At 43.9% G+C, this 13,897-nt stretch overlaps 1 protein-coding gene across 1 annotated transcript in view; it reads right to left on the minus strand.

The window, feature by feature from the left end:
• Positions 1-13,897, minus strand: part of ITPR2 (inositol 1,4,5-trisphosphate receptor, type 2) — a 326,434-nt gene that overhangs the window by 283,039 nt on the left and 29,498 nt on the right. Inside the window, exon 2 of the mRNA XM_015429433.1 lies at positions 9,498-9,568. Coding sequence (XP_015284919.1) covers positions 9,498-9,568 — 71 coding nt within the window. The remainder of the gene's footprint in view (positions 1-9,497; positions 9,569-13,897) is intronic.

Below are 13,897 nucleotides of genomic sequence, written 5' to 3' on the forward strand. Positions count from 1 at the left end.
AGGCTGAGGGGGGGGGGGGATGTAAACCTGAAGACAGACAGACAGATAAAGGTAGGCTGATGATTTTCTAGAAAGGACATAGGGTTGCCAGCTCCAGGTTGGAAACTTCCAGGATATTTTAGGAATGAAGCCAGCTGAGGGTAGGGTCTGAGGAGGAGGAAGAGGGGACCTCAGACAGATTCAATGCCATAGACCCCACCCTCCAAACAAGCTGTTGCCAATCTCCAGGTGACAGCAGGAGAGCTCTTAAAGCTTTGGTACTAATTCAAAGTGCTGAGGATGTGTTGCGTTCTGGCAGGGAACGCTGTGAGAGTAGAAAATGAATGTGGACAGAGTAGTGTTTTGGAAAACCTTTAGGAATTGTCCATTAACTATGAGGCACCCAACTAGAGCCTCTGGCATTTTCTCAGTCTGCTGGCATCAAAACCAATTTAAGGCAAAATAGAGATATGGAGAATTTCCCATTCTCCTTTGCATCAAGCTATTTTTGTTGGCAACCCTAGGCCTGCCAGCACACTCAGGGTGATGTCATACCTCCTAACCGGCATTACTTCTCTAGGACTGCTTGGTCCTGTACAGCAGGAGCCTCCCTATGGAAGCTGCCTAGGTTATTTTGGACCAGCCACAGACTTTCTACCTAATCTACCTTGCAGGGTTGCTGTACAGAACACAAAGGCTGCTGAGAGGGGAGGAGATAAAGTTGCCAACTTTAGGTATGGAAATTTCTGGAGATTTGAGGGGTGGGGTTTGAGGAGGGGTGGGACCTCAGACAGGTACAATGCCATAGATTCCAGCTTCCAAATCAGCTATTTCCTCCTGGTGAACCATTGTTGCCAATCTCCAGGGGAGGGCTATAATGGTTCCCTCCAAACCAGCTATTTCTTCTTGGGGAACCATTGTTGCCAATCTCCAAGTGAAAGCTGGAGATGACTCAGAATTACAACTGCTCTCCAGCAGGGAGGGGGGGGGAGATGGAAAACTGAAGTCAGAGGAGCACATAAACGTAGGTTGATGGTTGGCTGGGAAGGAGATAGGGTTGCCAATTCCAGGTTGGGAAATTCCTGGAGATTTGAGGGATGGAGCCTGGAGAGGATGGGGTTTTGACGGGGTGAGACCTCAGACAGGTACAATGCCATAGACTCCACCTTCCAAACCAGCCATTTCCTCCTGGGGAACCACTGTTGCCAAACTCCAGGGGAGGGCTGGAGATCACTCAAAATTACGACTGTTCTTCAGGTAGCAGAGATCAGTTCCTCTGGAAAAAATTGTGGACTCTGTGTCGTTATATCCTGCTGAGGTTGCCACAGCAAATTGACGCTGAGTGCCCAAGGCAGGGGCACTCTCCCAGAGCCTCTTTCTAGAGCTCATTTCATTTATTTCCACAACTGGCCTTATTAGTTTTACATAAGTTTAGACTTATCCTGTCAGAGGTAGCATCAACACTGAAATCCCAGTCATTCTTGCTTGTCCATGCCCAAGAATGCTCTATTAGCAAGTTCAAAATAAAAGTCCTTCTGTTACTTGGTTCAACTATAAATAAATATATTTCATTTGGAATTATGAGGCACAGTATCCTAATTCAGCAGTGCTAGGTTTCCACATATTATAGTGCAGCAGGCACCCAATTGTTTGGATGGCAGAGATCAGTTCCCCTGAAGAAAACGGTAAGCTCTGTGTCATTATACCCTGCTGAGATCACCACAGCAAATTGACGCTGAGTGCCAAAGACCAGGACACCCACCCATAGCCTCTTTCTGTATAACAGTTCCAAAGAATTGTTGAAAGTATACTCGCTGTTGGAAGCAACTTGAAGAAGTCATTAAACAAAATCGCCTTCAATCTGGAGGGGCGCATCCTCCTATTTTGTAAATCAGTTGGTGGAAGTATTACTGCTGTTTCGTACATCAGTCTTTGGAACTATTCCATTTCATCCATACTGTACTTGTCTAATGGATGCAAGCAATTTAAATCTTCTTCTCCAATTCAGAAAAAGGAAAGTCATTGTTTTAAGAATTTTGTAATGAACGTTGTAATTCCTGTATAGGTCAGTTATGCAGCCTCATTTGGAATACTCCGAACAGTTCTAGTTGTACTTCAAAAAGGGTATCACAGAGCTGGGAAAAGTAAAGTAGAAGGCAACCAAAATGGTTAGGGGGTTGGAGAACCTTCTCTATAAGGAGAGAGTGAAGAGTGTGGGACTTCTCAGTTTAGAAAAGAGACAACTAAATGGGGACATGATAGAGGTTTATGTAATTATGCATGGGCTGGAGTTGACAAAGAGCTTTTTTTCCCCTCTCCCAAAACACTAGAACTCAAGGGCATCCAATGAAACTGATGGGCAGTAGATTTAGGGTGGACAAAGGAAATACTTCTGTACACAGAGAGTGATTAAAATGTGGATATAGAGATGGCCACAGGCATAAACAGGTTTAAAAGAGGATTAGATAGATTCATGCAAGATAGGTCTCTCAGTGGCTACTAGCCATGGTGACTAAAGGGAACCTCCACATTCAAAGGGAGTCAACCTCTAAATCCCAGTGCCAGGAGGCAACATCAGGGGAAGACCTCAGCCTCTATGCTCTGTTGTCGGTCCTCCCAAGGAACTGGTTGGCCACTGTGTGAGACAAGATGCTGGACTAGATTGGCCACTGGCCTGATCCAGCAGGGCTCTTCTTATGTTCTTATGAGGAAAGTTGTTTTTAGTGCAGCCACCAACAAAAGTAGCCATGAAACTACACATCTGAGCACTCCAAGCAGAACTCTCAGGAAAGTTGTCTCAATACACTCTTATTTGGAACCAAAATCCTGGAACCAAATCCTGGAACCAAATCAGGACTTGTAAGTGGCCCTGGCCAGGAACTCCAAGGTCTGCAGAAATCCCAAGGAAATGATACACAAGATCTAGTTTTGCTTGCAGAGAGATTTTTAATAAAGCATCAAACTTACAGAAAATGCAAACTAAACTTCCATCAGCTGGGCATCAAGTGTGCACACACACACAGAGAGGTTTGCCAGAATCCGAAACCACATGCATAACTAAACCCAGGCATCTTATACACCAAATGCTGGCTACCAGTCAAATAATCATTAATTAAGCTATCCCAAATATTTGGATGAGCCAGGCCATTTTGCACCTGGCATCCACTGGTGAGAAGAAACAACCCAAGGCTTTGAAGATAAGCTCTGCTAACAAGCATGAGAGAGCGGAAAGTTCTCTTGGGAGCAGTTGAATATCATTCTCTCACTAGACTCAGGGCAGCTAAGCACCAGCAAGTAACAAAGACCTGCAGGCCATACAGGACTTTGTACAGAAGATGAGCCGTCACTTTTTAAAATCTTATAGTTTGCTTTGTATGTTCTACTTGCACTAACAGGAAGGAGTTTAGCAACTAAAGCTAGACGTTTTAAGTACTTCTCATATAAATAATGTCTTAAACGCTTTCCTGTTTCCGTGTTACAGGGAGACATTGGTTGCAGTGAAGCCCAAGAGCCAATGGGCTTTTTGAACAGTTCCCAAATAAACAAGGTACACATGTATGTGAATGGAAACAACATTCTGAGATGTAACTGTAGCTAGAAGGCCAAGAAGGGCTACTAGTCGCTCACAGGGAAAAGTTGTGAACATGAAAAGGACTCATTCCTGAACAAATTCCTTGGCAAACAGTGTCAGAGAAGCCAAATGAGCAAGTCAGAATTTGGCACGTATCAAATTCCCCTAAAGCCCAAAGCAATTAGTTCACCTTTGTTTAAGGAAACAATACAAAACATCATGTGGAGTTATGAAACAGAAAAGACAATTGTCAGCAGGCCACTAAAAATAAAAGAACCAGCATACAAAACAGAAAAGGATCTGCCTACTTTTCTTTAACAATCCCTGCTACGTGCTTTTGGCTGCCAGTTTTGCAGCTGAGCACCCAGGTTGGGACTGGAGGCAGGATCCTCCTAAATACCTTGACTCTCAACACACAGGAGGGCAGGGCCACCTGGAACTGAGTACATGGGAGATGAAACTCAGCTGTAACACAAGAAGCTAGGAGAGATTACAAGCAAAAGAGCTGCAGGCCACACGGAATCCTTCCTCCACCAGTCTCTTTTTGCCATGAATTGCCCCCTCCAGTTGCATCTTTCCCAGCTGGAAGTCAAGAGGTTGGAGGAGGTTTGCAAAGGGCATGTGCAGCAGAGAGGGAAGATCTTATCCCCCACTGGAGGCAGACTCCAGTGGGCTCCATCACATCCAGGGAGCATCTTTAACAAATGTCTCTGAATCCCCTGGCTCTAGAAGTTTCATTGGAGGTTAGAAACAGACACTAGATCAACTTCTGGTTTCTATATTTTTAGTTGCAGACTGTCAATCTTCCTTCTTCCAAGAAGGTGCAACCTGATACTAGCTCCACCCAGCACCATTTCTTTTATTTAATTCTGTCTGACATTCTTGACAAGATGCAGACAAGAGCCCTTAAGATTAGAGAAGAAACCTCTCTAAATTCCTTTATATTTTTAACATCCTTATTCTATTTTCCAGAGGTTTTTTTTCTGTGCGGATACTTATTTCCACCAACAGGGGGCTCATTCTCCCCCAACAGCTTTTCCTACATAGTCAGTAGACTTCCTTGGTTTGTAGAAAAATCCAAAAACTAAAAAAATCCCTTCAGGGACGGCTGAATTCCCCCAAAAACCTTTTGAAATGGCCTCTGTAGGGATCTGCTTCAGGCATCAACTGTGAGAGATTAGAATGTTTGGGGGGGGGGCTTCTAACTGGCTCTGTCAGTAAAAGAGTGGGGGAAGGGCCCTTTCCAGGCCTCTTTTGGCCTTTCAGTGAGGGAGGAAGGGAGCTGTGGGACCAGGCCTCACAAGAGTTGCCAGTGCCAGGCTGGGGGATTTCCAGAGATTTTGTGGTGGACTCTAAGGAGGGCTGGGTTTGGGAAGGGAGAGGCCTCAGCTGAGTATAATGCCACAGAGTCCACCCTCCAAAGGAGCTATTTTCAGCAGGGAGACAGACCTCTGCTGTCTAGAGTCCAGTTGTAATTCTGGGGGGTCTCCAGGTCCCATTGGGAGGTTGGCAACTCTAGGCCTGGCAGTAGTCTAGGGTTGCCAGGTCCCCCCGATTTGCATGACTCACCTAGCCTCGGCTGCTTGCTACCGTTCATCAGCAGCCACCCTATCAAAGCCAGTGAGGTGCAGCAGTTAGAGCTTCAAAGTAGTCTGCAAGACCCAGGTTCAGATCCCCATCTTGCAATGGAAGCTGACTGCGTGATTTTGGACCAGTCACATATTTCAGCCTAACCAACCTCACAGGGTTGTTATGCAGATAAAAAGGAGGAGGGAATAATGAAAGCTGCTTTGGTCCCCACTGTGGAGAAAGACTGTAATTTTCCTAGGTATAGGTTAGGGGGTGGAGATGGAAAGCAGAAGACAGAGAGGCAGATAAAGGTAGGTCGGCTGTTGGCTGGGAAGGAAATAGGGTTGCCAACTCCAGGTTGGGAAATTCCTGGACATTTGAGGGGTGGAGCCTGGAGAGAGTGGGATTTGAGGAGGGGAGGAACTTTGGACTGGTGTAATGTCATAGATTCAACCCTCCAGCCATGTCCTCCATGAGAACCACCATTGTCAGCCTCCAGGTGAGGACTGGAGATCACCCAGAGTTACAACTGTTATCCAGGCGACACAGATCTGTTTTCCGGGATAAAATGGCTGTTTTGGAGGGTTGAGTCTATGGCATCATACCCTCCTGAGGCTGCTTGCCACCCCAAGCCTCACTGTCCCAAGGCTCCACCTAAAGGCCTGGTTAATTTGAATGGTCGCATGGGAGTGAATCCAACAGGAGATTTCTCGTATATAAGTACAAGAGGGAAGAGCATAATAGATTGTGCCTCACAATCCTCCCTGGTTCTCACCACCCTGAACAACTTCGTGTCATCTGCAAATTTAGCCACTTCACTGCTTACTCCCAACTCCAAATTATTAATAAACAAGTTAAAAAGCATCGGACCCAGTACTGATCCCTGTGGTACCCCACTGCTTACCACCATCGACTGAGAAAATTGCCCATTTATACCCACTCTCTGTTTCCTATTAATTAGCCAGTTTTTGATCCACAAGAGGACTTGTCCTTTTATCCCGTGACTATTGAGCTTACTTAGGACCCTTGATGAGGAACTTTATCAAAAGCTTTCTGGAAGTCAATGTAAGCAACATCTATTGGGTCCCCCTTGTCCACATATTTGTTCACTCCCTCAAAAAACACTAACAGGTTAGTGAGACAAGATCTTCCCTTACAGCACCCATGCTGATTCTGCCTTCCAGGAGGGCACCCAGAATGCACCTGTGTGTCCCAGGATGCACCTTGTGACCTGGGTGGACCAGGTCAAAGGTGTAGAGGGAGTGATGTAAAGTGGGTGGAGACAGGGATTAACAAAACTTGCCTGCAAGGAGAAGACGCTCTCTTTTGTCTCTTGGTGCTAGACCTTCAACAAAGGGGCAGCGCTCTGGCTGGGCTGTTCATTGCAGCAGCCATGTTGGTTCAAACCATGTGGCCTTACAGGTAAAATGGAACAACAAGGGATCAAACTCAAAACTCTTTAAGATTATTTGTGCCTGCTCTAGTGTAACATCTAGCTAGGTCATGTGTAGGAAACACAGACAGAAGGAATGCATTTAGTCCCAATTTCTTTTGTTTTCATTTGCTGATGTGGTGTTGTGCTAAAGTATGCTTGTGAACTTTTCCTTTCTTAATATTTTAATATTTTGATGCTGGTATTGGATCTCTGTACCACATAGTTTCCCCAACCATTTTTGGGACATGCTATTGTGCAAGAAGGACCCCCAAGGAGGAGGGAAGTGCTCAACGTGTAAGTGGCCGGCACTCCAGGGGACCCCAAAGCAGCATTTAGGCCCTGTTGTAACCAGGCGCTGGGTAGCAGGAGACCTTGAGGCCAGGCCTCAGAACTAGGAAGGGGAACTGAGAGTCCTGTTCTTCTCAGTGGCAACCAGCAGGAACCCCTAAAATGAGCAGGTGATGGCAGTGAATACCCTAGTGGAAGGAAGAGGAATAGCTCCATCCTGCAGGTGTCAACCTAAAAAGGAGAGGGCACAACAGGTTCTACAAGTCAAACAGCCCTGTTCCATCAAAAATCAATAATTAAAAAGAATATGAATCTCAAGTAAGAGGCTGGAAGATGCTCATTGCAGCTTTTAAAAATAATGGTATTTGAGCTTTTTGGAATCTTGTGTTGGATGGTCTTAACATATGCATTCCCTTGAATTCTTGTATCTCAGCTGATACCTGGGAAATCCATTTCTACAATATATTTATCAAACATGTAACCAATACTAGGGATGTTTTAGAGGAGTTACATAGTATACCAGCATGGCCACTGGTGTCATCTAAAGAAGTGGCTATTCTGAGAAGGTGCTTGAAAGCAGGCAAAGCCCCTGAGACGGACCTAATGCCAGCTGAAATATTTAAGAGCAATCCACAGTGGTGGAGCACTTTACTGGCACCTTTATTCACCAGAGGTAACTCAATAGGTAAAATACCAGATCAATGGAAACATGCTCTTACTGTCCCTATATTTAAGAAAGGCCAACTAATGGATCCAAGTAATTACCACCCAATTTGCTTGTTACTGATAATTAGTAAAATATATGCATCCAATTTATAGTAGAAGTTAATTGACTGGATATATTCAGAATCCATGCTGGGTTTAGAACAAGCAGCTTTTAGAGAGGGAGCCTCTGCTATTAATCACTTTATTATTTTCTCATTTGGCAGAAAAATATACCCACTGCACTCAGGGAAAGCTATGTGCTATTTCATGGATCTGAAATCAGCATTCAATTCGATTCCTAGGACACATTTAGGCTAGCACTCAGGAAAACCATGATTGATCATAGATTGCTGTGGCTGATACAGATGCCCAGGTTAGATGTGGGCCAGAGGGGCAAATGACAGGAAAATTTACTATGCAGTCTGGAGTCAAGCGGGGATGTCCAATGGCTCCACTACTTTCTAATCTTTTAAAAATATTTTTAAAATAAGAGTACAGAAAGGAAAAGGGATATTGGGGAATGAAAATGGAAGTAATTGTGTATAAATATTTACATTAATCAATTAATATTGTGTATACTACATTCATACTACATGAAATATGTGGCTGGTACTATCCATAGACTGGAACTTGGCCAGCATTCTGTTGAATCTAGGGCTTGGATACTGGATTTAATTTGGAACTCAAAATAACGTTCTCTGAGGATAATGGCTTATTATATTATATGAAACAAGATAATTTCTCCAGTCTGAGGAATTGGGCTATAATAGAAAACCTGTGTATCATACAATGCCCAGAGAAAGTAGTATTTGTGTTAGAGGGCCCATAGCCCATAAGACTATAAAGTAGTTTATTATGAAGACTGGTATCAATATTACTATCTGTCGGGCTCTTCTCTCCATATGGGAATTCCATCACTCTTTACAATTCCAAAACAGAGAAGAAGAGAGAGAGTGAAGAAGAGATTGGATTTATACCCCGCCCTTCACTACCCGAAGGAGTCTCAGAGCGACTTACAATCTCCTTTCCCTCCCTCTCCCCACAACAGACACCCTGTGACGTAGATGAGCTGAGAGAACTCTCTCGAGACCTGCCCTTGAGAGAACAGCTCTGAAATAACTTATAAATTACCCAAGGTCATACCAGCAGCTGCATGTGGAGAAGTGGGGAATCAAACCCGATTCTCCCAGATTAGAGTCCATGCTCTTAACCACTACATCAAACAGGCTTTCTCTAAATACTTGTTTAGCCTTACAGTTCCGAGATACAGATGAGCAATTATGCTTGCAAGATTAAATGTCTTACCCTCTGCAATTTCTGAAGGCCATATATTAGGTATACCATTTTCAGAAAGATACTGTGGTTGTGGCTTAGGGATCATAGAAACCGTGGAGCATGCTTTATTTTAATTTCCATGGCATAGGGAGGCTAGAGAGAAATAGACCGAGCCATTTATGTGCCAGCAAAACAAGCCTCCCCTAAATATTTTAATTCTAAAATTGTAATGGATCCTAGGCCAGCAAATACATTCAAGCTAAATTCCTTGCTCAGGCCATGAGAATTCGGGCAGTTTGTGACAAGACATTTTCTCTAATATAGTACAGCCTGCCTCTCTGGCTTGAATCCTTCCTTTCTTTCATAGCTGGGGTAGATTGATACTCCTCAAGACCTGTAGGTCAGAGGAGTAGAGAAAGAAAAGAACGATGTGAACATGTAGCACTTCTATGTTGCAAAGTAAACATTTACCAGTGTTTCATGATTTATCCAGATCACTGAGGCACTTACCTATGGGAGAAAATGCATTTTCTCAACATACAGTAGTTAGAAATTACTGTAAAACCCCACAAAGCAACAGAACCAAGGATTTGACTTTAAGATGTTAGAGCAGCTCTGACAAAAAAGAATCCACTGATTATTTGCTCATATACAAATCAACTCTCACTTGCTTACCTCTGAATTTCTTAGGAGGATTACAAAGATCACCGGCATCTGGTTGAACCACACATCTGTCATCCACCAACCTGGAAGGAAAAGCATATTTCCTATCATTTTCATGATTGATTTCAGACAACTCATATAAGTAGAAAGTAGAAAACATTTCAATGGGCTGGTTCCATTCAGCTAATATGGGAAAATGCCCCCACAGAAAGAGCTTTCCATCGACACAAGAGACTCTTCCATCAAGAGAAAAACCCCTTGCACCAGAGAAAGCCTTTTTCTGCTGGGGAAAAGCACCTCCATCAGGAGAATGGATCCGTAGGATCCAACCAGTATATTTCTTTCAAATAATCACACAATCACATATCCAGCACTAAACAAGAAAAAAGTATTCTCTCTGAATCAACTCACTAATGAGCCTATCTGCTTCTAAATTGCAAAACAAACATTTTTACCATTTGCTGCAGAAGAAATGTTGGCAAGCTTCAGCAAAATGTAATCACACTATTCTTTTGCTGGGCTTTACAAAGACAATGCTACATTGTCCAACAACCCCACATCAGGTACAATGTGATTTAAACTGTAGTTCTGCATACTGGCTACCTGTTTTCTTTGCCGGACAAAAAGACTTCCGTACACCAATGCATTTCTTACACGTCCCCTTCTTTAGGGACCGAAACAACCCTACACTTGAAATTAAACCAGGGGTGACCGATTGAGGATCCCGGTGGGCCCAATCAGCAGCTGGGGCTCTCCCATTGCTTGGACAGGATTAAAGATATCCATGCTTGGGAGGGAAGCAGCCATCACCAGTGGGAGGAAGGGATATGGTCATCCAGTTGGGACCTTCAAAAAACATTGCTCCTATACCCAAGGAGGAGCCCATGCCAGCACCTGGAAGACCAGCAGTAGCAGATGGAAGCCATCGCCAGTGGGAGGGAGGGATATGGCCATCCAGTTGGGACCTTCAAAAAACATTGCTCCTATAGCCAAGGAGAAGCCCATGCCAGCACCTGGAAGACCAGCAGTAGCAGATGGAAGCCATCACCAGTGGGAGGAAGGGATATGGTCATCCAGTTGGGACCTTCAAAAAACATTGCTCCTATACCCAAGGAGGAGCCCATGCCAGCACCTGGAAGACCAGCAGTAGCAGATGGAAGCCATCACCAGTGGGAGGGAGGGATATGGCCATCCAGTTGGGACCTTCAAAAAACATTGCTCCTATAGCCAAGGAGAAGCCCATGCCAGCACCTGGAAGACCAGCAGTAGCAGATGGAAGCCATCACCAGTGGGAGGAAGGGATATGGTCATCCAGTTGGGACCTTCAAAAAACATTGCTCCTATACCCAAGGAGGAGCCCATGCCAGCACCTGGAAGACCAGCAGTAGCAGATGGAAGCCATCACCAGTGGGAGGGAGGGATATGGCCATCCAGTTGGGACCTTCAAAAAACATTGCTCCTATAGCCAAGGAGAAGCCCATGCCAGCACCTGGAAGACCAGCAGTAGCAGATGGAAGCCATCACCAGTGGGAGGGAGGGATATGGCCATCCAGTTGGGACCTTCAAAAAACATTGCTCCTATAGCCAAGGAGGAGCCCATGCTGGCACCTGGAAGCCCAGCAGTAGCAGATGGAAGCCTGAGCAACAGACTCGCAGAGGCAGTAGAGGAGCCACTCTCAATGGTGGCAAAGGCCTGAGGAAACAGAGGCAACCCCAGAGGTCCTGGGAACCTCCAGAAGACTTTTGGTCACCAGATGGCAAGCTAGTAGAAAAGAAGTCTCCAGCCAGATCAGACCAGACTGCAGAGTCAGAGTTAGGGGCCAAAGTGTGCCTAACGAGCCTGAGGAAAGATTTTTAAGGAGGGGTGTGACGACCTCTTATCTGGGGAGGTCTAGTTTTACTTTAAAATGTTCTTTATGTTTTATTCTTAGGGTTTTTCTTTACTTAGCTGGTAAACTTGAAGTAAATAGGATTTATTTAACGAAGGTATAAACACGAGGGTGAACAAGGTAAACAGTTCTGGGAATGATTTGATCATATGCTTGGTGTCTCTCACAAGCCTCTCCTTTACTGACAGGGAGGATAAAGCCACTTTGTAACAATATTTCACAGTACTTTTCTTAGAGACTCTCAGCTTTCAATTGTAACTCTCATATCACAGAGACTTTACTCTTATTTCACATAGGAAACGTCTCACACAGAGACCTCAGGACAACTCTCATATATATTGCTCCTACACAGCACACTCTCTTCTGACTCTCTCATCAACTCTCTGGTTAACTGTTTAACTCCGAACTCAGCAACCCACACAGGGAAGCCTCTTCTTATCTGTTTAACTGTACTGTTTAACTGTATAACTCAGAACTAAGCAACCCACACAGGGAAGCCTCTTCTTATCTGTTTAACTGTACTGTTTAACTGTATAACTCAGAACTATCTAACTGTCATCCTTAACTGTTACTCTTGACTGACATATCGGTTCATCCACACAGCATTCATTCCAAAACCCCTCCCCCTCTCTGTCACTCACCAATCATATCACTTGCCTGAGTTTAGCATCCTAGTCTGCCATACATCCATACAAACCACTTTTAAAGACACACACACAATAAAACATGGAATCATTACAAGGGGCTTGAGGACTCTAGGGTAAAGACTCACTTGAGACAAAAGAGTTCCCTAAGCCCTCTGAGGACTATACAGCGACCAGGAAAGTCGAGTTGGGTGGGCCGTGGAAAGGCTCTGGACTTAAGGTGGCAGCTGCAGTGAGCAAGGTGTTGGGCATTTGGTGCGTAAATGGTAAGTCACAGTGGCTGAGTAGGTACTAAGGAGAGTGTTCCCAGTGTACTCAAAGGAACCCCTGGTCTGAGGCCACAGCAAATTGTGACACCAAGTTTAGTCATAATGATTTCAACAACAGCTGTCTAAACTCCAAGAAATCTGGATTTACTGGGCTGTTCGTGGCGATATCTGTGTTGGAACAGTGGAAACAGTACAGTACAATCAGCGGAGTGTTAACTAGGCTGGGAAGACTCAAGTTTGAATCCTTATTCAGCTATGATGCTCATGAGGTAATCCTGGGTCTGTCAATCTCTCTCAGCCTAACCACCCTCACAGGATTGAAATGGAATAATGATTAAGGAAGGACAATATATGCCACTGTGAGCCCCTTGTAGGAAGGATGGAATAAAAATGTAATAGAAAATACAAGTGCTAGCTGAAAGTTCGTAATTTGTGTTCATTGTCAAGAATCTTTCAATATAGTATAGTGCAGGGGTGGCCAAACTAGCTTAATGTAAGAGCCGCATAGAACAAATGTAAATTGTTTGAGAGCTGCAAGACGTAAACAAAAATTACACACGTGTTTTTATTGGAAAAAAATGCAAATTTGCTTTTTGTTAACATTAAATGAGACTGCCAAAAATAAAAACAAAAGGGGTAAAAACAGATATTGATAATGATATTTATTTGTCCAATTATATTTATTTGTCTAAGAGAGAGAGGTGGAAAGAATGAAAGAGGTGGAAGGAGAGAGAAAGAGAGAGAGATAAAGAAAGTAAATAGATGAGGGGGAGGAAGGAAGGGAGAGAAAAAGAGAAAGGAAGGAAAGGAGAAAGAGAGAAAGGTGAAAGAAAGCAAATAGATGGGAGAGGGAGGAAGGAAGGGGGAAGAGAAAGAGGTAGAAAGCAAATAAATGGGGAGGAGGGAGGGGGGAAGGGTGAGGTATAAAGAAATAACAATGATATTTTAACAATTTAAACAGAACTCTTTCCTAGAATTCTCTGCAACAGACAAGGTATCCTCAGCAGACAAATCAATGGGGACAAGACTCCCTACAGCAGAAAGTGTGAAGAGGATTTTTGTTGAGTTCTCATACTTATCTAACAACCATACCATGCAGAGGAACCTATGAAAATTGGCATAAGGCTCAACATAATATTATGAGCTGGAAAGTCCTAATACAAATCTCACCAGAATCACAACACATAGTGATAAGGATGCCAGAGCCTCCCACCTGAAATCTGAAAGTAATAATGCCAGTCAAATGTTGACCATGGATCACAGGCAGAGATACACACTACAGCAGGGTCAGACTGAAATACTGTCTGCACCAGAGAGTTTACGTAACAGCCCCAAATACGGCAACTAGTGGGAAATGGGGATATGTTGAGATTCTTTTAAGTGTCAGCAGAGTAAGTATTAAGAGACTAAGTCCATGGTGTGTTTAAAATATAAAAGTTTACTATAAACCTAACATAGGAAAAGGTACACAGGATATAAAATAACAAAGAGCTAATATGCCTACATCCTTACAGCTAAAAGGTAAAACGCAGGAAGAATGGAGTCTCCTTCTTCAGTCAGAACAAAGACAGGAAGGAGAAGCCAATATGCTAAATACTTGACACATTGGT

The sequence above is a fragment of the Gekko japonicus genome, unplaced genomic scaffold, assembly GCF_001447785.1.
Source record: "Gekko japonicus isolate JY-2015 unplaced genomic scaffold, Gekko_japonicus_V1.1 scaffold169, whole genome shotgun sequence".
Taxonomy (NCBI): Eukaryota; Metazoa; Chordata; class Lepidosauria; order Squamata; family Gekkonidae; genus Gekko; species Gekko japonicus.